The 18,686-nt window shown below is 37.3% G+C and overlaps 1 protein-coding gene across 6 annotated transcripts in view; it reads left to right on the top strand.

Annotated features, from left to right (window-relative positions):
- NRCAM (neuronal cell adhesion molecule) overlaps positions 1-18,686 on the top strand; it is a 74,176-nt gene that overhangs the window by 35,268 nt on the left and 20,222 nt on the right. For 3 of the 6 annotated variants that reach the window (XM_009880858.1, XM_009880857.1, XM_009880855.1), the window contains 8 exons: positions 3,280-3,477; positions 3,591-3,661; positions 4,525-4,750; positions 4,964-5,079; positions 9,565-9,769; positions 9,971-10,093; positions 11,104-11,280; positions 12,401-12,436. In XM_009880858.1, coding sequence (XP_009879160.1) covers positions 3,280-3,477; positions 3,591-3,661; positions 4,525-4,750; positions 4,964-5,079; positions 9,565-9,769; positions 9,971-10,093; positions 11,104-11,280; positions 12,401-12,436 — 1,152 coding nt within the window. The remainder of the gene's footprint in view (positions 1-3,279; positions 3,478-3,590; positions 3,662-4,524; positions 4,751-4,963; positions 5,080-9,564; positions 9,770-9,970; positions 10,094-11,103; positions 11,281-12,400; positions 12,437-18,686) is intronic. The other 3 variants (XM_009880856.1, XM_009880859.1, XM_009880860.1) reach the window with 1 other exon arrangement.

The raw sequence follows: 18,686 nt of genomic DNA, 5'->3' as shown, positions 1-18,686 counted from the left end.
AAGCAGGATTGCCCAGAGCACATTACTCAGGACTGCATCCAGGCGGGTTTTGAAAATCTCCAGAGAAGGGGACTCCACAACCTCCCTGGGCAGCCTGTGCCAGTGCTCTGTCACCCGAACTGTAAAGAAGTTTTTTTCGTGTGTTGGAACAGAACTTCTATGTTCCAACTTGCACCCATTGCCCCTCGTCCTGTCACTGGGAACCACTGAGAAGAGTGTGGCTCCATCCTCCTTCAACCCACCCTTTAGATATTTGTAAGTAGTAATAAGGTCTCCCCTCAGCCTTCTCTTCTCCAGGCTAAAGAGTCCCAGCTCTCTCAGCCTTTCCTCATAAGGGAGATGCTCCAATCCCTCAGTCATCTTGGTTGCCCTTCGCTGGACTCACTCCAGCAGTTCCCTGTCCCTCTTGAACTGGGGAGCCCAAAACTGGACACAGTATTCCAGTTGTGGCCTCACCAGTGCCGAGTAGAGGGGGAGAATGACCTCCCTCGACCTACTGGCCACACTCTTCCCTATGCAGCCCAGGATTCCACTGGCCTTTTTGGCAGCAAGGGCATGCTGCTGGCTCATTGACAATTTACTATCTACCAGGACCCCCAAATCCTTCTCCTCAGAGCTACTTCCCAGCAGGTCCACCCCTAAGCTATACTGATGCTTAGCATTTTTCCTCTCTAGGTGCAGGACCCTGTACTTGCTTATGTTGAACCTCATTAGGTTCCTCTCTGCCCAGCTCTCCAGCCTGTCCCGGTCCCGCTGGATGGCAGGGCGGCCCTCTTTAGGGATTATCCGTCACTACTGATAGAGAAACTTACTCTTTGCAAAAATATAAGGCAGACAGTTTTTCTGTTTCTTTCTAGTCCAGACAGTTGAAGGAATAAAGCGTGTCCATAAGACAGACAAAATGAACATCTATAAACTTTTGAGACATGAAATTGATCTCAAATGCTCTCACTTCTCCCAGTAGGACATGGTGAAAGATAATCTTGCTTATGTTGAACAGAGAGAATGGAGAGGGAGATTAGGAGGAAGGAAGAAGGGTGTTACTGTTTGTTTTCAAAAAAATACTAGGATCAAAAAGATGTGTCGGGGAAACTTTTTCATTATGAGCAACTTAATGTAATTATTTGATTATTTATGCAGTGTATTTTTAGTTAGTAACTGCCACAAATTACCAAGGCCACTGTACACATTATATTTGGAATTAATGAGTTGGGCTAACTTACTGAGTGTTGCTCTCCGGGGTCTAACGCTGGTCAGTATCAAAACTGAACACAAACCATAAGACTCAGGCATCTGGAAAGGAAATTTTGTAAAAGCAGAATTTCAGAAATTTCAGAACACATCAAAGATTTTGATTGCATTTCAATGAAACACCAAGGGATCTTGCTGAAGTCTTACACTTTCAGACTTGTCTGATGTGTATCAACTAGAAATATGCTTTAAAAAATATAATATAGAGAAATTTAATGTAAAGACTTGAATTGAGTTTAAGTTACGGCTTATTCGTATACTCTTATATCAGCTTTTTCTTTTTTTTTCTAACCAGAAGACACACTTCTGACACTACTTTTGTATAACAATGAGATCACACTGTTTCGAAAGAGATGATAGTAGGTGGTGTTGGCTCATGTCAGAGTTTTTCTGGAAGCGAGATACTGCGTGTACTCTGATACTGGAAATTGAACTCTTGACTAAATAATGCTGGTTTTAATTATGATACAATTTATATTGCTGTGTTGTCCCCTCAGAGCCTGCAAAATAAGGCATTTGCTTCGTAAGTAACCTTATTAATGCTGGTGCTGTAACTATCACTTCAAAATGCAGATCAAGACTCAAAGATAGCACTTCATTATGAGTGATCCCTTTACAGAAGTAATATGACTGAGATGCTAGAATCTCTCTGAAACCTCAGATTTTTTTCCTTGAAGCGTCCTATAAATTTTTCTACTAGAGTTGCAGGCAGAATGTCAGTTGGTGCTTTTGGTTAGTTAGTAACCTTTTCAACAAAGACTTTGATCCAGAAGACATTCCATCCTAAGACCTTTATCGTGAGCACACAACACCAATGGCAACTCAGGCAGTAATTTGGGGCAAGTTCTCCATCTTTCTTACTACCCAGGTCAGGATGAAATCTGCAGGCCTTAAGTCCAGAAGGCTATGATTAGTACTACATATCTATTTTACTTCTTGAACATCTTGGCTTCTCAAACTCCTGTGGATTATTTGTATTTGGTACTGTAAGTATTCTTCTAAAAGCATTTTCTGGACGCCCCTCAGAATTTCTTTAGCAATGCAAACAGGATGTATTCTGAGCCATATTCTGGCTTCGTGTCCCCACCTACACGTGAGATAGGGGAAAATTTTTGTTACACAACAGACAAACATTTGATGCTCGTGTAAATTTTGTGTATCTAAACTTAAGGTTCTATGATATACTCCGACTATGCATTCTTCTCCCATTTATTTGCTGTATTCTAACAATTCCTCTTAAGCGTTCAAAATTTATATCTCATACCTAAGAGCAGGAAGCTTTTTTAGCTGTTTCACAGCTGAAAAAAATGTCCTTTTGTCTTTGATAATGAATATGATTTTCTTTTTGGAATTCTATAAACCTATTTATCACTAAGGTTATATACTCTGTAGGGTCTTAACAGTAATTATCGTAATGTTCACACAGACAACTCTCAAGAAATTTAGCTTCTGAACATACATTCCTTGACTTAATTTGAAAGTACTGAGAAGTGCTCTCAAAATCCTTCCTCAAGTACTGGTTCTTGACTTTAGATAGTTCTTCAATAAGCCAGTCTCACTGGGGAGAATGAAGTACTCAGAGTTTTAATATTGTACAGGTACAACTTACTGTTAGCTTGATACAACTAAGACCAATATATTTGTCAGCCAAATATTACTTTTACATCAAAATTCCAATCTTGTCCCACTTGCTTGCTGTGATAGTTCCAAGGGTTCTTGTTACATTAAAATCCAGTACCTGAGAGAGAGTTCTTGTAATAACGTGTTACCTGACAGGTAACTGCATTAGTGAGAATACCAAAGAATAAAAGTAAGAGTGTTTCTATTCTATTTCTACCTCAGCAGTACTTTTGAGATCCACATTATAGATCTGTGTTCTGTTTTATGTACTTGCATTTCAGTTTGCATGATTTTTAAAAATGTTGATTGGATCACTTCCTTCTGATTAGCTCATTCAGAAATGCCTACACTGATCTAGGAAGGTGTTGCAAGTTTTGACATAAAATTGGATTCGATTTCTCTTTGCAGACTTTGTGATTGAATATGAAGATGGGCTGCATGAACCAGGGGTATGGCATTACCAGACGGAAGTTCCTGGAACTCAGACAACTGTACAGTTGAAGTTGTCTCCGTATGTCAACTACTCATTCCGTGTGATAGCTGTCAATGAGATTGGCAGAAGTCAGCCGAGTGAACCATCTGAACAGTACCTGACTAAATCTGCAAGTAAATAACTATTCCAGCTTACCAGTGATTGATTTATACTATGAATGGTGTTGAATTTGCTTGGAATGCAAACAGCAGTCATTCGTCTTCACATGTAAATATTTTATTTTTAGACCCTGATGAAAATCCTTCTAATGTACAAGGGATAGGTTCAGAACCTGATAATTTGGTAATAACATGGGAGGTAAGTTTGTTTTCATTTTTTTGTTTTCAGGTCTGTGAGTAGCATTTTTTAAGAAAAATAATAATGATCTGTGAATATGCTATGAGAATACCCAATGTCTTACTTGCTTAAAACATTCTTGAAAAAGACTAAAATCCAGACATTTCGTGTCTTCCTTTTCAGGGAAAAGCTGCATGCATTATGAAAAAAAAAACAATAAAAATTAAGGTGCTGTATTTTCCTTGAGTGATTTCTCAAGATAAGGCATTAATTTGGTAATACAGGATGTTTTGCTGCCAATTTAGGAGAATTTAAATATGTAAATTGTGGTTTATCTCAAGTAGAGTCTTACTTTTAGAATGAATTCTAATGTGAATCCTAATTCTACCCACAACTTTTGTGACAAACTAAATTACTGTCCACTCTTCCACTAAAAAACTTTTGTGGAAAAGTTTTCTCTCTCATGCCCTTACCTTCGTGACAGGAGCTCCAGGAGAGCCATGTAAAACCAATTTCCCTGCCCAGGCAAGAAACATTGTCTAGGGAACACTGTTTATACTGTTTTTCCCGCTTCCACTTTTTTTTAGAAATATTTGAAAACAAAATAAGTATACAGAAATCACAACGTATGGTTGTATGAGAATTAGCCACCGTCACCGTTTAGTGTGATTTTTACTAATGAATGAAAAGCGACTGAACTGGCCCCTTGTAAAAGCTAAATTGCACAGCTTGGAAATTTCAGCAGAGCTTCTCTGTCACAGAACACAGTGGTAATTTTTCAGTAAAATTCTAAAGAAGAATCAATATATTTCCTTTGTGATTTTGGATTTTTCAGATGTTTCAGAATATTTTTAGAATAATTTCATTTACTCTTTTCATTTCAGTCTTTAACAGGTTTTCAGTCTAATGGACCAGGGCTTCAGTACAAAGTCAGCTGGCGTCAGAAAGATGTTGATGATGAATGGACGTCTGTTATAGTTGCAAATGTATCTAAATATATTGTGTCTGGTACACCAACCTTTGTTCCCTATGAAATAAAAGTACAAGCTTTGAATGACCTGGGATATGCACCAGAGCCGTCAGAGGTGATTGGACATTCCGGGGAAGACTGTAAGTTTTGTAGTTTGACTCATTTGTACTAGTGAAAAGCAACTAAATGTGTAACCTAAATGGGTATTTAAAATACTAAAATATTGAAAAAGGAGGATGGTAGTTTAATGTTTTAATTAAAATTAAGTAATTTGGAGAAAATGTTAACCTCCTTGAATGCGATATTTGGCTAGTGTCTCATTCTAACTACGTGCTTGCATCCTTTCCACACAGTGCCAATGGTTGCTCCGGGCAATGTGCAGGTTCATGTTATTAACAGTACATTAGCAAAGGTGCATTGGGACCCAGTTCCACTAAAAACTGTTCGAGGACACCTTCAAGGGTACAAAGTAAGTGCAGCCAAAAGCTTTCTGTTCCTCCTTTCTTAAAATAGATCACTCTTCCTATATGAGACTATCCAGATTGAAGTAACTGACATATAAGAGGACCCTTGCTTTTCAGTGAGATCACAAATTCTGCTGACAAGAACAGCAGCATTGATACAATTCATTTAAACTTCAGCAATGTTCCTGACTTGTAATAGTAGCCTTCTGTGACAGTGTCCTTGAAGAAAAATAGGATGTTTGCAGTTAAATTTGCACACGTTATATAGATTTTAAAAAATGATAATAGTTTTGCAGATCTTATTCCAAAAGGATATTTAAAAGATGAGGAGAAATAGTTTCTGTAGGAGTCTCTTCTAGGTCTAACGCTAAGATTACTCATCTTCTGCCATAATATGATTAATCACATCTTTAATTCTCTGTAACTGGCCACTTGCTAGCTTATCATAGAATCGTATAGATTGGAAGGGACCTTTGAGATCATCGAGTTCAACCGTCAACTGAACAACTTCCAAAACCACCATGAAACCATGACCCTCAGCACCGCGTCTACCCGTCTTAAATACCTCCAGGGATTGTGATTCCACCACTTCCCTGGGCAGCCTGTTCCAATGCTTGACAACCCTTTTTGTGAAGAAATTTTTCCTAATATCCATCCTAAACCTACCCTGGCACAACTTGAGGCCATTTCCTCACTTGTACCTTGGGAGAAGAAACTGACCCCCACCTCTCTGCAACCTCCTTTCAGGTAGTTGTAGAGAATAAGGTCTCACCTCAGTCTCCTTTCCTCCAGACTAAACAGCCCCAGTTCCCTCAGCTGCTCCTCATAAGACTTGTTCTCCAGAGCTCTCACCAGCTTTGTTGCCCTTCTTTGGACATGCTCCAGCACCTCAGTGTCTTTTCTGTAGTGAGGGGCCCAAAACTGAACACAGTACTTGAGATGGGGCCTCACCAGTGCCAAGTACAGGGAGGCAATTGCTTCTGTAGTCCTGCTACAGGCCAGGATGCTGTTGCCCTTCTTTATGCTGGGTACTGTGTATTTCTGGAGGCCAGGAAAAAGCTCAGTTTAAAAACTCAAGTTAAGGAGATAGGAAATGGCAGAAGATTTGGAGTGTACGTATAATTGAAGGAAGCTCAGTGTAAGTGAACGCGCTGGCCTTGATGATAGCTGAGAAGGCTGTGTTGGAGACAAAAGACTGCAATTAATAGAAAATGAGAGACAGAAGGACTTCAGGGTTAGAAACTGGGGGAACTGGTGTCCCTGGAGAACAGGGAAAATCTGATGGCAAAAGATGCTTCAGGGATTGCACTAGAAGCCTATCAGAAGAAAATCAAGAGTGGAAAATGCAGAAGTATGGTAGACTGGTTGTGGAGGGAAGAGTGGAATGAGAGGATATACTGACTTCCTATGCAACAATAGAAGAAAATAAAAAATCATTACTTCTTTGCTCCTCTGCAAGTATACTAATGAATACATTCTGACAAAACAGACTAGTTACACAGCCCAAAATAGGTTACTTCATCAGACAGACTAATTTGAACTACTTCTATTTAAATGAAAGGAGGAAAAATAAGTATTTGAAAAATGAAAAGACTAAAGAATATTTGAAGGACAATAAATGTACATCATACTTATAAAAGGGAGGAGTAGCCTTTAAGAGCATTGCAACTGATTTTCAGTTACCACAGGAATGTGAGTTCCTGGTATTTGAATGTCACTTACCTGGCACAAAATGCCACTGTCCAGAGAGACTTCAGCTAGTTCTGCATGAGCTAGCATAAGTATTTGCAATTAGTGTGGTGCTTTGCCCTAGATAATAAACTTGGCTGAGAAACAGGACTTACCAGCCTGTTAGATGTTTATCTGTTAGATGACAATCTCGTATCAACTGGGTATGTCACAGACAAATGGGCAACCAAAAGAAAACATCCATTATGTGAGGATTAAAGAGTTAGAATTTAGTGAAGTTAATGCTTATTATTAACCCAGTTACAGCAATGCTAATGCTCATAGTCCGCATCACCAAATTTCTGTTAAAGATTATTAATAATGCAAAAAAGTCCATAGACGCAAACATCTGCCCATATCAGACGTTCTCACTCCTCAAAGGCATGGTTACAGTGAGTTGTGATCATTCCAAGTTTAGATGGAGATTTGGTTTTGCTCAGACTTGGAATCTCTGAGGGTTTTTTTCTATCCTGTTTTTGCTAATCGGCTGCACACTTTCCTCTCCACTTGGTCCAAGAGGTTGGTCATACCATGATTACTTCTGTTTGGTGTGTTAGTCCTTCTCTGTATACGGTTCGATTTTTTTTTTTTTTTTCTGTGGGGAGGAGAACCACACAATTACACAAAGCTAAGCAAAACTACAGCTAAAATAAGTTAGTTAATAATCATAAATAAAACAAGCTCAAGACCACAGGATTGACAACAGACCTGACCACTGACTAGTTTTGCTGTTTTGGCTAGGACAAATCAGACAATGGTATATCCTTGAATAAGTTGCAGATGCAGCAAAAGTTCTTAAATAATTTTTGCAGATACAGCTAAATCAAGCTAAAATAGGTTAAAAACTAAAGAAGGCATGACAAGTCCTAAGACATAGTACATAGTTATTGTTATAAAGCTTTCTCTGAATACCAGCTGAAAACTTTTCATGGATACAGAGTACACTTTAAGTGTCTTAGTTATTGACATAGTTTACAAAGTACATAACTGTCTCTTTTTTAACACATCAGCAAAATCTTGCTAGCAAACTCAGGCTTTCCTAATTAATAAAATTATTTCAGACAGTAGCCCAATATGCAGTGTTGCATTAGGGACTTATTTCTTAATAAAGAGAGGGGCATTTTTCTAAAGAGTCATGTCATGAAGACAAATGTCTGAACAAAGCAGGAAGACATCTAACTAGCAGCAGCCTACAGCACATCACTCATATTTTGCTCTTGTATTAATCTAGCTATTACTTGGTATACTGTGGTACTATAAAGCATTTCAAACCTAAGAAGAAATTTTAAAAATCATTCTTTTTGCTGTTACTGCTGCCATTTTTTCCTATTATTCTTAAGAATTCCTATTATTCTTATTCTTCTTCAGTGCTTATTCAATACAGTATGTGAAAAATACGATGCAGTCTCTTTTACTGTCATATTCTTCCTCCTAATCACTGCTTATCAAACCCAGCTTATTAAAGCTCTCTTTTAATTTCATCCTGGCTAGTGAAAAGTGAGGACCCAGCTCTAACAATGTGCTTTGTGAAAAGTTACTGGCTAACAGTTCTTAAAATATCATGAACCGTTCCTGATGAGTTTCAATACTAATAGTACCAACACTTCAAGCTTTTATTAGCTTGTAAATGGGTTTCTACCCTAGTTGGTAGGATAAGAGCTACAGGATGACAGCTGGCAGTGTTGAAAAACGTGAACTCAAGCCATGTAAAACTCAGTGGCACTTAACAGTGATTAGAGTGAAATGATATGTTGTTGGCGATAGAAAGCTGGTGTTAGTATAACATTGCTTTGTAAGCGATCTAGTTGGACTTTGTAAGTTTTAAGAGTTCCCTTTTCTGAATCCATATATGAAATCCCAGCTTCCTTAGTTAAAGATGTGGTTTGCAGTTGGCTTAAATGGAACCAGAATTTTACCCATTTACATTGCTTTATCAGTTTTAGTGTGTGATCATACATGCATGAAAATTATGCTGTGAAAAATGAACAATGGTGTATTTGAAGGTGATAATCCTAGAATAACACGAGTCTTTGTAGGGCAACTGTTAATATCTTTCCAGATATCATGGTAGAGAGGCTGTGTAGTAAAGGGAGTGCAGTCAAGGTAATTACCTCTGAGGTTCATCTGTAGTTTCTTAGAAATTTAATCCGTAAATAGGACACCAGAATCAGCTTTGTGGTTTGATCTAGTTGTCACGTAAATGGAGGAATAGTCTTCCTGTCTCTACATGGAGATCATTCCATGACTGTAATCTCAGAGTCCTTTCAGAACTTGTATATTTTTCCAGCCCAGATAAATCTTTTGGTTTCTTTCCCATGTAAAAATATCTACTTGGCTTCCACATCACAAGGAATAGTGGTCAGGTGTGGGACATAACAAAGTGGCAAAGTGCAGGTCTGCTTTGGAAGCTGTGTAGACTTCTTACTGCAAGAATGGATGGTATGAATGAGTCCTGCCTCTCAGATGGACTTGCTAACATGAGAACCATCACACATTAATGCAGTTCCAAACCAGCACTTGTGTTAATCTGGCTTTGAGCATTAGCAGAATTGGCAGGCGGTAGTCTTCACCCAGTTGTGTAGACATGACTGTTTCTGGACAAGGTCTGTTTCTGGAGCAGGAAAGCTCTATGCTGTTTCTCACCTGAACTTATTAAAATTGCAGTTATTCATACCTGTAAATCATGGATACTCATCAAAAAGCTTAGAGTTTGTAAAATCAGAACACTCAAACACTCACTGTAGATTTTCTTTTGTCTTTAGGTTTACTACTGGAAAGTGCAGAGTCTATCCAGAAGGAGTAGGCGGCATGTAGAAAAAAAGATCTTGACTTTCAGGGGAAACAAGACTTTTGGAATGTTGCCAGGGCTGGAGCCCTATAGTTCTTACAAGCTGAATGTTAGAGTTGTTAATGGTAAAGGAGAAGGACCAGCAAGCCCAGACAAAGTATTTAAGACCCCTGAAGGAGGTATGAAATGAGAAAGGTAGAGCATAAACTTAAGTGTGGTATATTCAGAAATAGAACACTAAGGGTGTAATTGCTGAATTTGCCTCTTGGACATTAGAAAATAATGATCTGGCTCAATACAGTAATAATCTTAAGAATAAATAATTCATGAACTGTTTTAAGTTAATGTACTTTGTATTTACTGTATGTTCTTCTTAAAAGTCCCTAGCTCACCCTCCTTTTTGAAGATTACTAACCCAACATTGGATTCTCTGACTCTGGAGTGGGGTTCACCTACCCATCCAAATGGTGTTTTGACATCATACATACTGAAGTTTCAGCCAAGTAAGTTAATTATGACTATATAACTCTAACTTAGACAATATGTCTACCAAATAGCAATCCCTTTATTAAGAAAAAAGTGTGTTAGAAAAGATATGATTGCATTGTAGATGCCAAGTTTGAAAAAGATTAATGTATTTGTGGCAATATAGATGACTCTGGAAGACTTCACTTGTTCAAGTACAAGGTCAGCGTTTTTCCATTACTTTTATTTCTTCAAACCGTGCTTCACAGAAAGATGGAGGTGAAGTCCTACATACAATTGACAGCCAAGTTAGAAGCAAGATGCTACCGCTTAGAAATCCTACCTTCTAACTGCAGAGAAAATATCATTAGAAGTCGATCAAAATACATCAATTGTATTGTTGTCTGCTTCTTCAATTTTCATGGTACTTTAATTTTAAAATGAAAAAATTATAAATGTGCCATTTCCTCTTATCAGAGCTATATAAATCACTTCTCTAGGATCCCCATGACACTGCTTACTTGCCCAGAAATTTGTCAGCAGTCACACTGGAAATTAAGAGGCTCACGTGCATGGAGCAGGTTAAGGAAGTTTGTTTTCTTCCACTTACCAACTTCCTCTGTTCCTCGGCATTAGATACAAGTCACTTCAGTATTTTTTTTCCGAAGCATACTGAATTTATTACGAGGTAGCTAGTTTAGAGTTTCAGATTTTTTTAATGATCAGTGTTTCAGATGTGTGTAACTTCAGGTGATTTGATGTGGACTCAGTTGCCTCAGATTCAGTTATTTACAAGAATGGAACTTGAACTTAAAAAACTTGTAGGTGTTTCCTATCTCCCTCTTGAATTTTGGCCCCTCGCATAGATCCTTTTTACACAAATGTGACTATTTTGAAACTGTAGATTATCATTCATAAAACCTGAGATGAACAATGAAGCAGACAAACAAAACAAATAAATACAAACAAAAAAAGCCTTTTTTTAACACAGTGATAATGTCGTCAATTTTCCTAACTAACTTCTTTTTTTTTTTTCTTGTAACAACAGTTAACAACACACATGAATTAGGTCCCTTGGTAGAGATAAGAATTCCTGCCAACGAGAGCAGCTTGATATTAAAAAATTTAAATTACAGCACACGGTACAAGTTTTACTTTAATGCACAAACTTCAGTTGGATCAGGAAGTCAAATAACCGAGGAAGCAGTAACAATTATGGATGAAGGTAAGATGGGTATGTATAAAGAAAACCCATTGAGTTTAAAAACCACTACAAATTTTATTAAAAATATTACTGATACTTCCTTCCATTAAGAAAATAGCCCCTAGTGAAATTTTCTCTAGAGCTTTCCTAACTGTTATTATACACTAATAAAAGATTTTAAATAGTTTTTAAGAAAAGATGTGCAAAGGATTTCTACTGTAAGTGGAAGCCCCAAAAGAGGTGTAAAGCCCCTCCTTTTGATATAAACTTACAAGATCCAAGACTTTGGCTTTTTGGGCTTCAAACTTTCATGTAACTTTACATTTTAAGTGGTCTTCCATTCACCTATTCTGCTTCATTGACGTGCTCTGGTCACAGAGAACAATACTGAAGTGATGCAGCTTTATGGCAGAGGAAATTATTTCTCTTATGAAGTATGCAACAGCTTCTGTGAGGTCTAAAATTTTTTCACAGAGCTGGCAAAAACCGTAACTTCAAAAAAGCTGCAGAAATGAATTTGTCATCTATGGTCCCAAGTAACTGGTGATATTGTATAATATTTAAATACTCTTAAATATATTGTTCACTTCTGTCACTATTGATTTTTACATTTATAGCCATTCTAGTTCTCTGATTTTTGCAGTTCTTTCATTGAAGATGTTATTTATTTAAATATGAAAGCTTAATAAAATGAGAGTAATTCAAAGCAAAGGCAAAATTTGGGGGGAAAGCCTTTTATGATTTTGCACATCTTAATATTAAAAGTCCATCTTGATACCATGTTTTCATGTATTTTTATGCTTAGTAAAATTATAGTTTATTGGAATTGCCATAGATGAGCTGGTACGCAATACAATTTCTCTAATAATGTATTAAGGTTGCGTATGAACAACATTTATTTTAAATCCTGAATCGTAACAAGCATGATCAATAAAATTTTGTAAATGCATGTATATTAATTTTTGTCTTCTAATAGTCTGTCAGTGTTCAGCATAAGTGGATGGTTTCTAATTTATTTGAATTAATACATTTTATCTAGTCTGCATGCTTTTCTGGTCTATAATGAAATTATATATGTATGTTCCCTTTGGTGTTGTATCTAATTATATAGTGTTCCTGTTCTTGTTTTCCTCCATTAAAGCTGGTATTCTCCGTCCTGCTGTAGGTGCAGGCAAAGGTAAAATGAAACTGCATGATTTGTTAATGTGTGGATTTTGCAGTGTTGCAAATGGGGAAATTTGGTAAGGACAGAAAATCTTGGAGTACACATTACTATACAAAGTATTAATCAGTGCTGGAAGAAAACATTTGTGGGTTTTATTTTGTTTTGTTTTGTTTTTTTAAAAAAAGAATCCAGAATGCTTATTAATACCTTTCATCTCTTTATTTTGCCACAGAGTTCCAGGGGAATTCATTAGCTTTTCTTCAGCAAAGTCTAATTATTTCTGAACATTTAGCAGATGTATGTCACTGTCATAAATATTCAGGATCCAGGTGCACTAGCACTGATTAGCCGGAGTAGAAAAAACAGCACTTTTGCAAAGGAGATTTTTTCACTGCCTGTGCCATGTGCTTTTTTTTTTGTTTTAAAAAAGTAGGTGTGTTCTTTTTCCCGCTGCTGATTAATGCTACCCATTTATCAGATTTATTTCTTTGCAAGCCAGCTGTGCATAGGCGGCAGATGACTGACAATACCCTCTGTATACGTCTCACTTCGAGTATCAGATTGAATATACAGACAAATAGCTTCCTGCTGTCTTAGGTTCACAGATCTTGTGAGTGAGCACTTGAGGATAGTTCAGTGAGGGAAACATATTATCTTCCTTATTCTTGAATTCAGTAATATTTTGTTCTTTATGATGCAGTTCTGTCAAACAACACGTTCTTCACATTTTTGCACACAGTTTTTATGAATTTTGATACCTTTTCTGTCAGAAGCAATGATTGTCCTGAGGACTGTAGTAGTAATTAAGTCTTACTACTGTAAGTAGTAAGTAGCTGTAAGTCAGAAAGGTGTCTCTATATGTATGTGTCATTTTATCACAGAGATGTCATTAAAAATAATGAACATCTCTGCTTCAGATTCTCAGACCATAAACGTCCCAAATCAAACTCTGTACATCAAATACCCAACATTTTTTACAGGAAGCATAAATTGTTTTACATAAATTTTCTTTCCACTTGGTGATTAGATGTTTTGAATGATAACAGCCAGAAAAAAAGAACTTAATTCACACAGTATGGTGTAAGTTAGACTATATATATGTATGTATGCATTCATTTGTGCATATATTATATATATGTATATACCTAAGTATATTCTAATATCAGTTGCATTTCTGGTAAGTGTATAGAGTTGTGGATTTATTTTAATGACAAGTCTTTCCCACTGTTTTTTAGACTAGTTGTAGCTGAGAAGTCAGCACAGATTGGCACAATCAAACTGGCTTGTAGTCCTGGACATTAACAGCAGAAATGTAAATTAAGTTCTCATTATTTTATAGCTGACTATAAAAACTCATGCAAGGAAAAATGGATTCTCTGTGTGAAACTGAGGTCTAATTATAGCTGTATCACAGTCTGTGGCTAGTAGAAAGTGCCTTATTTGTAAGATCAGCTGGAGCAGCTCACGTTTCAGAGCTGTCATCTCAAATTCTCTGAAAACTAAGCAGATGTCTTCGTTTGGTTCCATGCCGTTTATGGTTTCAAAGTTTTCCCATATTCCTGTAGCATCTAGCTCTTACAATTGCAAAGAAAACTTTGGAACTGCAAACAGGATGGAACTAAAGCCATGACATCTGTTAGGACATCTGAGTTGCTGCAGGTCTGAGATGAATGTGCTCAACGGTTACTTACATTAACGTGATTAACTGTTTCGCTCCTGGTCAGGGACTATGAGGAAGGAAAAGGAGGATCGTATTACCAAGATCAAGTGCCAAATTATTTGGTCTCATGAGTGGGTGGATTTGGAAGACAGAAATACTCAGCCCACTCAAGAAGAAGCCGTACCCAGCAGTGAATTTTTACTCCTCTGTTAAGTGCAGGAGGGCCTTTACGTATATACGGTTCTTACTGTTGTGGACCCAAAGCCAAACCAAGGAGAAGTTGAAATTTAGATTCTCAGTTTTTTTGTGATCTATCAAAAACATCTCCGTTTTTTCATTTGGAAGGGCATAACTTACCAGAAAAATGTAATTACCCTTTCTCTTTCATTTGAGCACATTCATCTTGGAAGTTAAGAAGACAATAGGTCCCAGATTCAGTCATCCTAAATTGCACTGAAATTTCTGTACTTGGTGTTTTCTACTGGCTGGCTGCCCCTGGAGACCTGCCTCTTAGCCAGTCAGAAACATTAGACACGAAGTCCTGGAGGAATTAAAATCATCTAAACCTGGGCAAGCTGTGCAACTTGGGACATATTTCACTTCTCAGAGTACAACTGTGTATTACAGGGCAGTGGGAAATACTGCTACGGTAAACCTAAGCATCTTAGAGTGTCTCAATATCTTTATTGTAGTTCCAAAGTACATTCCCTGTCTCTTGACACCATGTGCCTTTTGCCATCTTTTTAGACAGGCGTCTTTTATTATTTTAAAAACAATGAAAGTAACCAGTTTGCTTACTGCTACACTTGACGCTTTTAATATTTGTCCCAACTGAGTTTGTGTGATTGTAATGACTATACTGGTGTTAAGTAAAGATATCCAGTATATTCTAGACCAATAAGTAGAGAAGCAAGTTTTATGCATTTTTCCCATAAGGTAAAATAACAATTTAGATGAAAACATGAAATAGAGGTCAAGGCTAAGGGATTTAGATAAATGAATAATATTTTTTTTTTTTATATAGCTGGAATAAACTTAGAAGCTCTATTCAAATGGGGGGGGGGAGCAATAGAAGAAGGAAATTATTGTCTCCCTGTAATACGGGCACCATCCTAATGAAAAAGTTCTTTACACAAACAGAGCCATTGCATCAAATAGCAGAAATACAGTGGATCTTGGCAAATTACAAGAATTTAGTTTTTTTCCTTCTCTAAGGGAAACTTAGCAGAGGAGATCCATGTCATTCTTTCACAAGCCCACATGAGTAAATCACAAGACACATTATTTTACTAGACGGGCAAGCTGTCCTGTTGTAATTGATACTCCTATTTGACTTGCACTATCTTTTCTTTTCTAATATTGTGATGTTATAAATGACTTAAATTTCATCAAATTATGGCACTACAAAGAAAAAAATAATTGTTTTTCTTCTTAGCAACCTATATTCTAAATGCGTCTGAAAACTGCGTATTTAAAAGATGATGTAGTATACCTAGTATTAGATAAGCAGCACGCATTGACATTGCCATTTATGTATTGACATCTAACAACAGGCGTGAGGTAACAAAGGTGTGAGAAAAATTGGGGAATAACTTGATTACATATAAAATAATGATACTAGCAGCTGGAAAGTGACTCAGATGGTCACTGGAATCAAGTCTCACTACCCTTTTCCATTAGAAGTTTTAAATGACTGGACTATAGAGGAAGGAAGAGAATAGAAATTTGACCAGTGGTAGAAATGAAAGTTGCTCATTAAAATAAACAGTCACAGGGGCTTATTATAGTATTTGTGGTAAGCTGAAGTGTAGGGAGTCATGGCATGACGTGCCAGTCTCTGCATTTCACAACCCTTCTTGTTTCACTTTTCAGTTTCTTTTTGATTTAGTCAGCATTTTTATTTGAAAGTAATGTCTTGTAGTCTGCGTGCACGCAGACACGGGTGACTGGCAGTCCTGAACTGCAATTAAAGTAAGGTTGTGAGATCACAGTTACCTTTAATTGAAGCTAACGCTTCCTGTCACTGCGATACGCAGTCTGGTCTGCCTTCTTCATGTGAACTTCACATCTCAAGTATTATTGACAAAAATACTTTTGTTGCAAGGGAGAAATACAAGTGGTCAGCCCCTGGGTTTGAAACTATTCTTTTTTTTCTGACTGAATCTCCGATATGTAGCTCTTCACTGTAGGCTAGAAATCAGTCTCAGATGGATTCGTATCTCTGATCTCTTTGGAGAAGATAGGATCATCTCAGTTTTCTTTGTTCCATACAAAATGCTATTCTTTGAATCATTTTTCCTGCCCACCATCTGTTTTCCCTCCCTCTTTGAATCATTTCACATAATGTCTCCATATTTTTTGCTAACAAGTTCAGGCTGCTTTTTCTTTTCAAGTTGATCATAGTAATTTTGTACTGTTCCTTCAGCCGCTCTCTCCCTGTGGACTTCTCCATAATGTATCTATGTGATACTTTCAGTGCAGCCTGCTATGCAGAACCACTGTTTGTCCTCTTTTAAGTCTACTGGGAATGATGACGATGCTTTGCATGCTAAACTAGAGAAAATGATGATTATTGCAATGCAAAAATTCCTGCAAATACCTTTCGCTTCGGAGATATCACGCAAAATCCATGCCCCACTAAATGCTTATTAGTGAAATGATTTCTTGCATTCTTTTCCTGTGTGTGGGTATGGGGTTTTTTCACTTGAATTTTTCTTTTTATATATGCATTTTAGCTAATTTTCTATGATATGCTGCTTTGCCGGGTTTTTTATCCATTTAACACTGATCTTCAAATGTGTGCTTGTCACTTACTTGCTATTTTTGCTGGGTTATCAGGTGAATCCCATGAAAATCCCTAAAGTTTAGTCACTTTGGGGATTATTTCATTTATTGTTTTGCTGAACTAAATCTTGAGAGAGAGTACCTATTCTGTTGTTAAAATTCATTCATATCTCATGTCATGTCTTACTAAATTCTATTGAATCTGCAGCCCAAGAGTAACTGTGTCACTTGGAGGAACTGTGTTCTTAAAAGGCAGGAAGATTAAATACAACTCTACAAAAAACTCCACTAAAAAAAGCACTGGGATTAATTGGAAAAGAAAGGAAAATTTTACTTTGAGTCTCGGCCTCATTCTCAACAGTTGGCAGCAGCTTGTATACCATATCTCACTACGGGAATGGAACCATACTCAGACCTGCCAGCTAAATTTTGCATTGTATCGTAGCGTGGTTAAAAGAGCTTAATTTACTGGAGGTAGCTGAATGAGAGTCGGTCTGTATAAAAACCGTAACTTACTAACAATCCATTCCCATCAGTTTTAGAGCAATGCTTTTGTCAGCGCTGCTGCACAGCGTCGTGCATGGTTACAGATCAAGAGAGCACTGTGCTCCGCGACTGAAAAAGCCCTGCTCCCCGAAACAAAGCTTTCTGCCCCCCCTTTGTACCAACTGGCGCTTGCACACGCTGAGAGTTTCTGCCAACTGACAATTACACATTTTGCATTTGTGAACAGTGCTGGGAAACATATTGAAGAACTAAGAGGCTGATTATAATTAGAGGTGTGCTGATTGAGAAGGCAAGAGTCTGGGTAGATTGGAGACAAGTTTTGAATGTTGCAACTACTTCGACTCTAGGCTTTCATCACCTCAGGATCCATCAGCCATCTTTTATCTTCTGATGTGTGTATTCATGTTGCAAATATGGCACATTTAAAAGACAGAACTAAAAGTTTCCAGGCGTGCTGAAAAATTAGGTCAAGCAGTAGTGAAAAGAGGAAGAATTACGAAAATAATGATTTGGAACATAAATGTGCTACTGAACAAATTTCTTGGTGCACTGTATTCAATAGGAAAAAAACAGAACTTAAACCCGACCAAATACTAAACACGGATAAATCTATACAAACAGTTGTTGGTAAGAATCAGATGAGAGTAAATCTGATAAATGTAAGCATAAATAGGTTACTTGAGAGGATTTAGAAACTAAGACACCAAGAGAATGAAGGTAATTTTCAGAGCAAACTTAATTGTTATATGCAGTCATAGGACAGAAAGGCATTCACCATATACCAGGTTTTTAATCTAGCAGGCAACTCTTTAATCAGAGCAGAAGCTGGAAATTGGAGATGGAAAAAGAAACCCAGAACACAAGATAAGATAATCTGTCTGTCATCTGGAGTCTTTCACAGAAGATGAGACGGTTTCTCCATCCCCAGGTGCTCAGGCATGAGGAGGGAGAAGTTAGGTGTAATTCTGTGACATCTCTTTGCAAGAGTTTGACACAGATAATTAAAAAGAGTTTCTTCTGTCTTTAATATTGGTGACAAATATCAGTCATACAGTTGTGCTGCTAATTAGACATCTTCAGGGGAAGAGCAAAATCCAGGAAGATACGGGTTTGAAAAAATACAATTTAATGAAACAAAACAAAGTCGTATTTAGAATACAAACCAGTTGTTTTCTTGGCACAGAACAAATGCTTAGATGCTGATTGTAACAGACACCCGTTCCTGTGTGCAAATGAGGAAGGAAGTTTATATATCCTGTCTGCAATCTCCGACTCTGCACCTCTCTAAATTTAGAGCCTGCTGTTCTTTCC

This window comes from Charadrius vociferus, unplaced genomic scaffold (assembly GCF_000708025.1).
Source record: "Charadrius vociferus isolate BGI_N301 unplaced genomic scaffold, ASM70802v2 scaffold52, whole genome shotgun sequence".
NCBI lineage: Eukaryota > Metazoa > Chordata > Aves > Charadriiformes > Charadriidae > Charadrius > Charadrius vociferus.
Note: the sequence above shows the minus strand (reverse complement) of the source record. Positions and strands in the feature narration are given on the sequence as shown.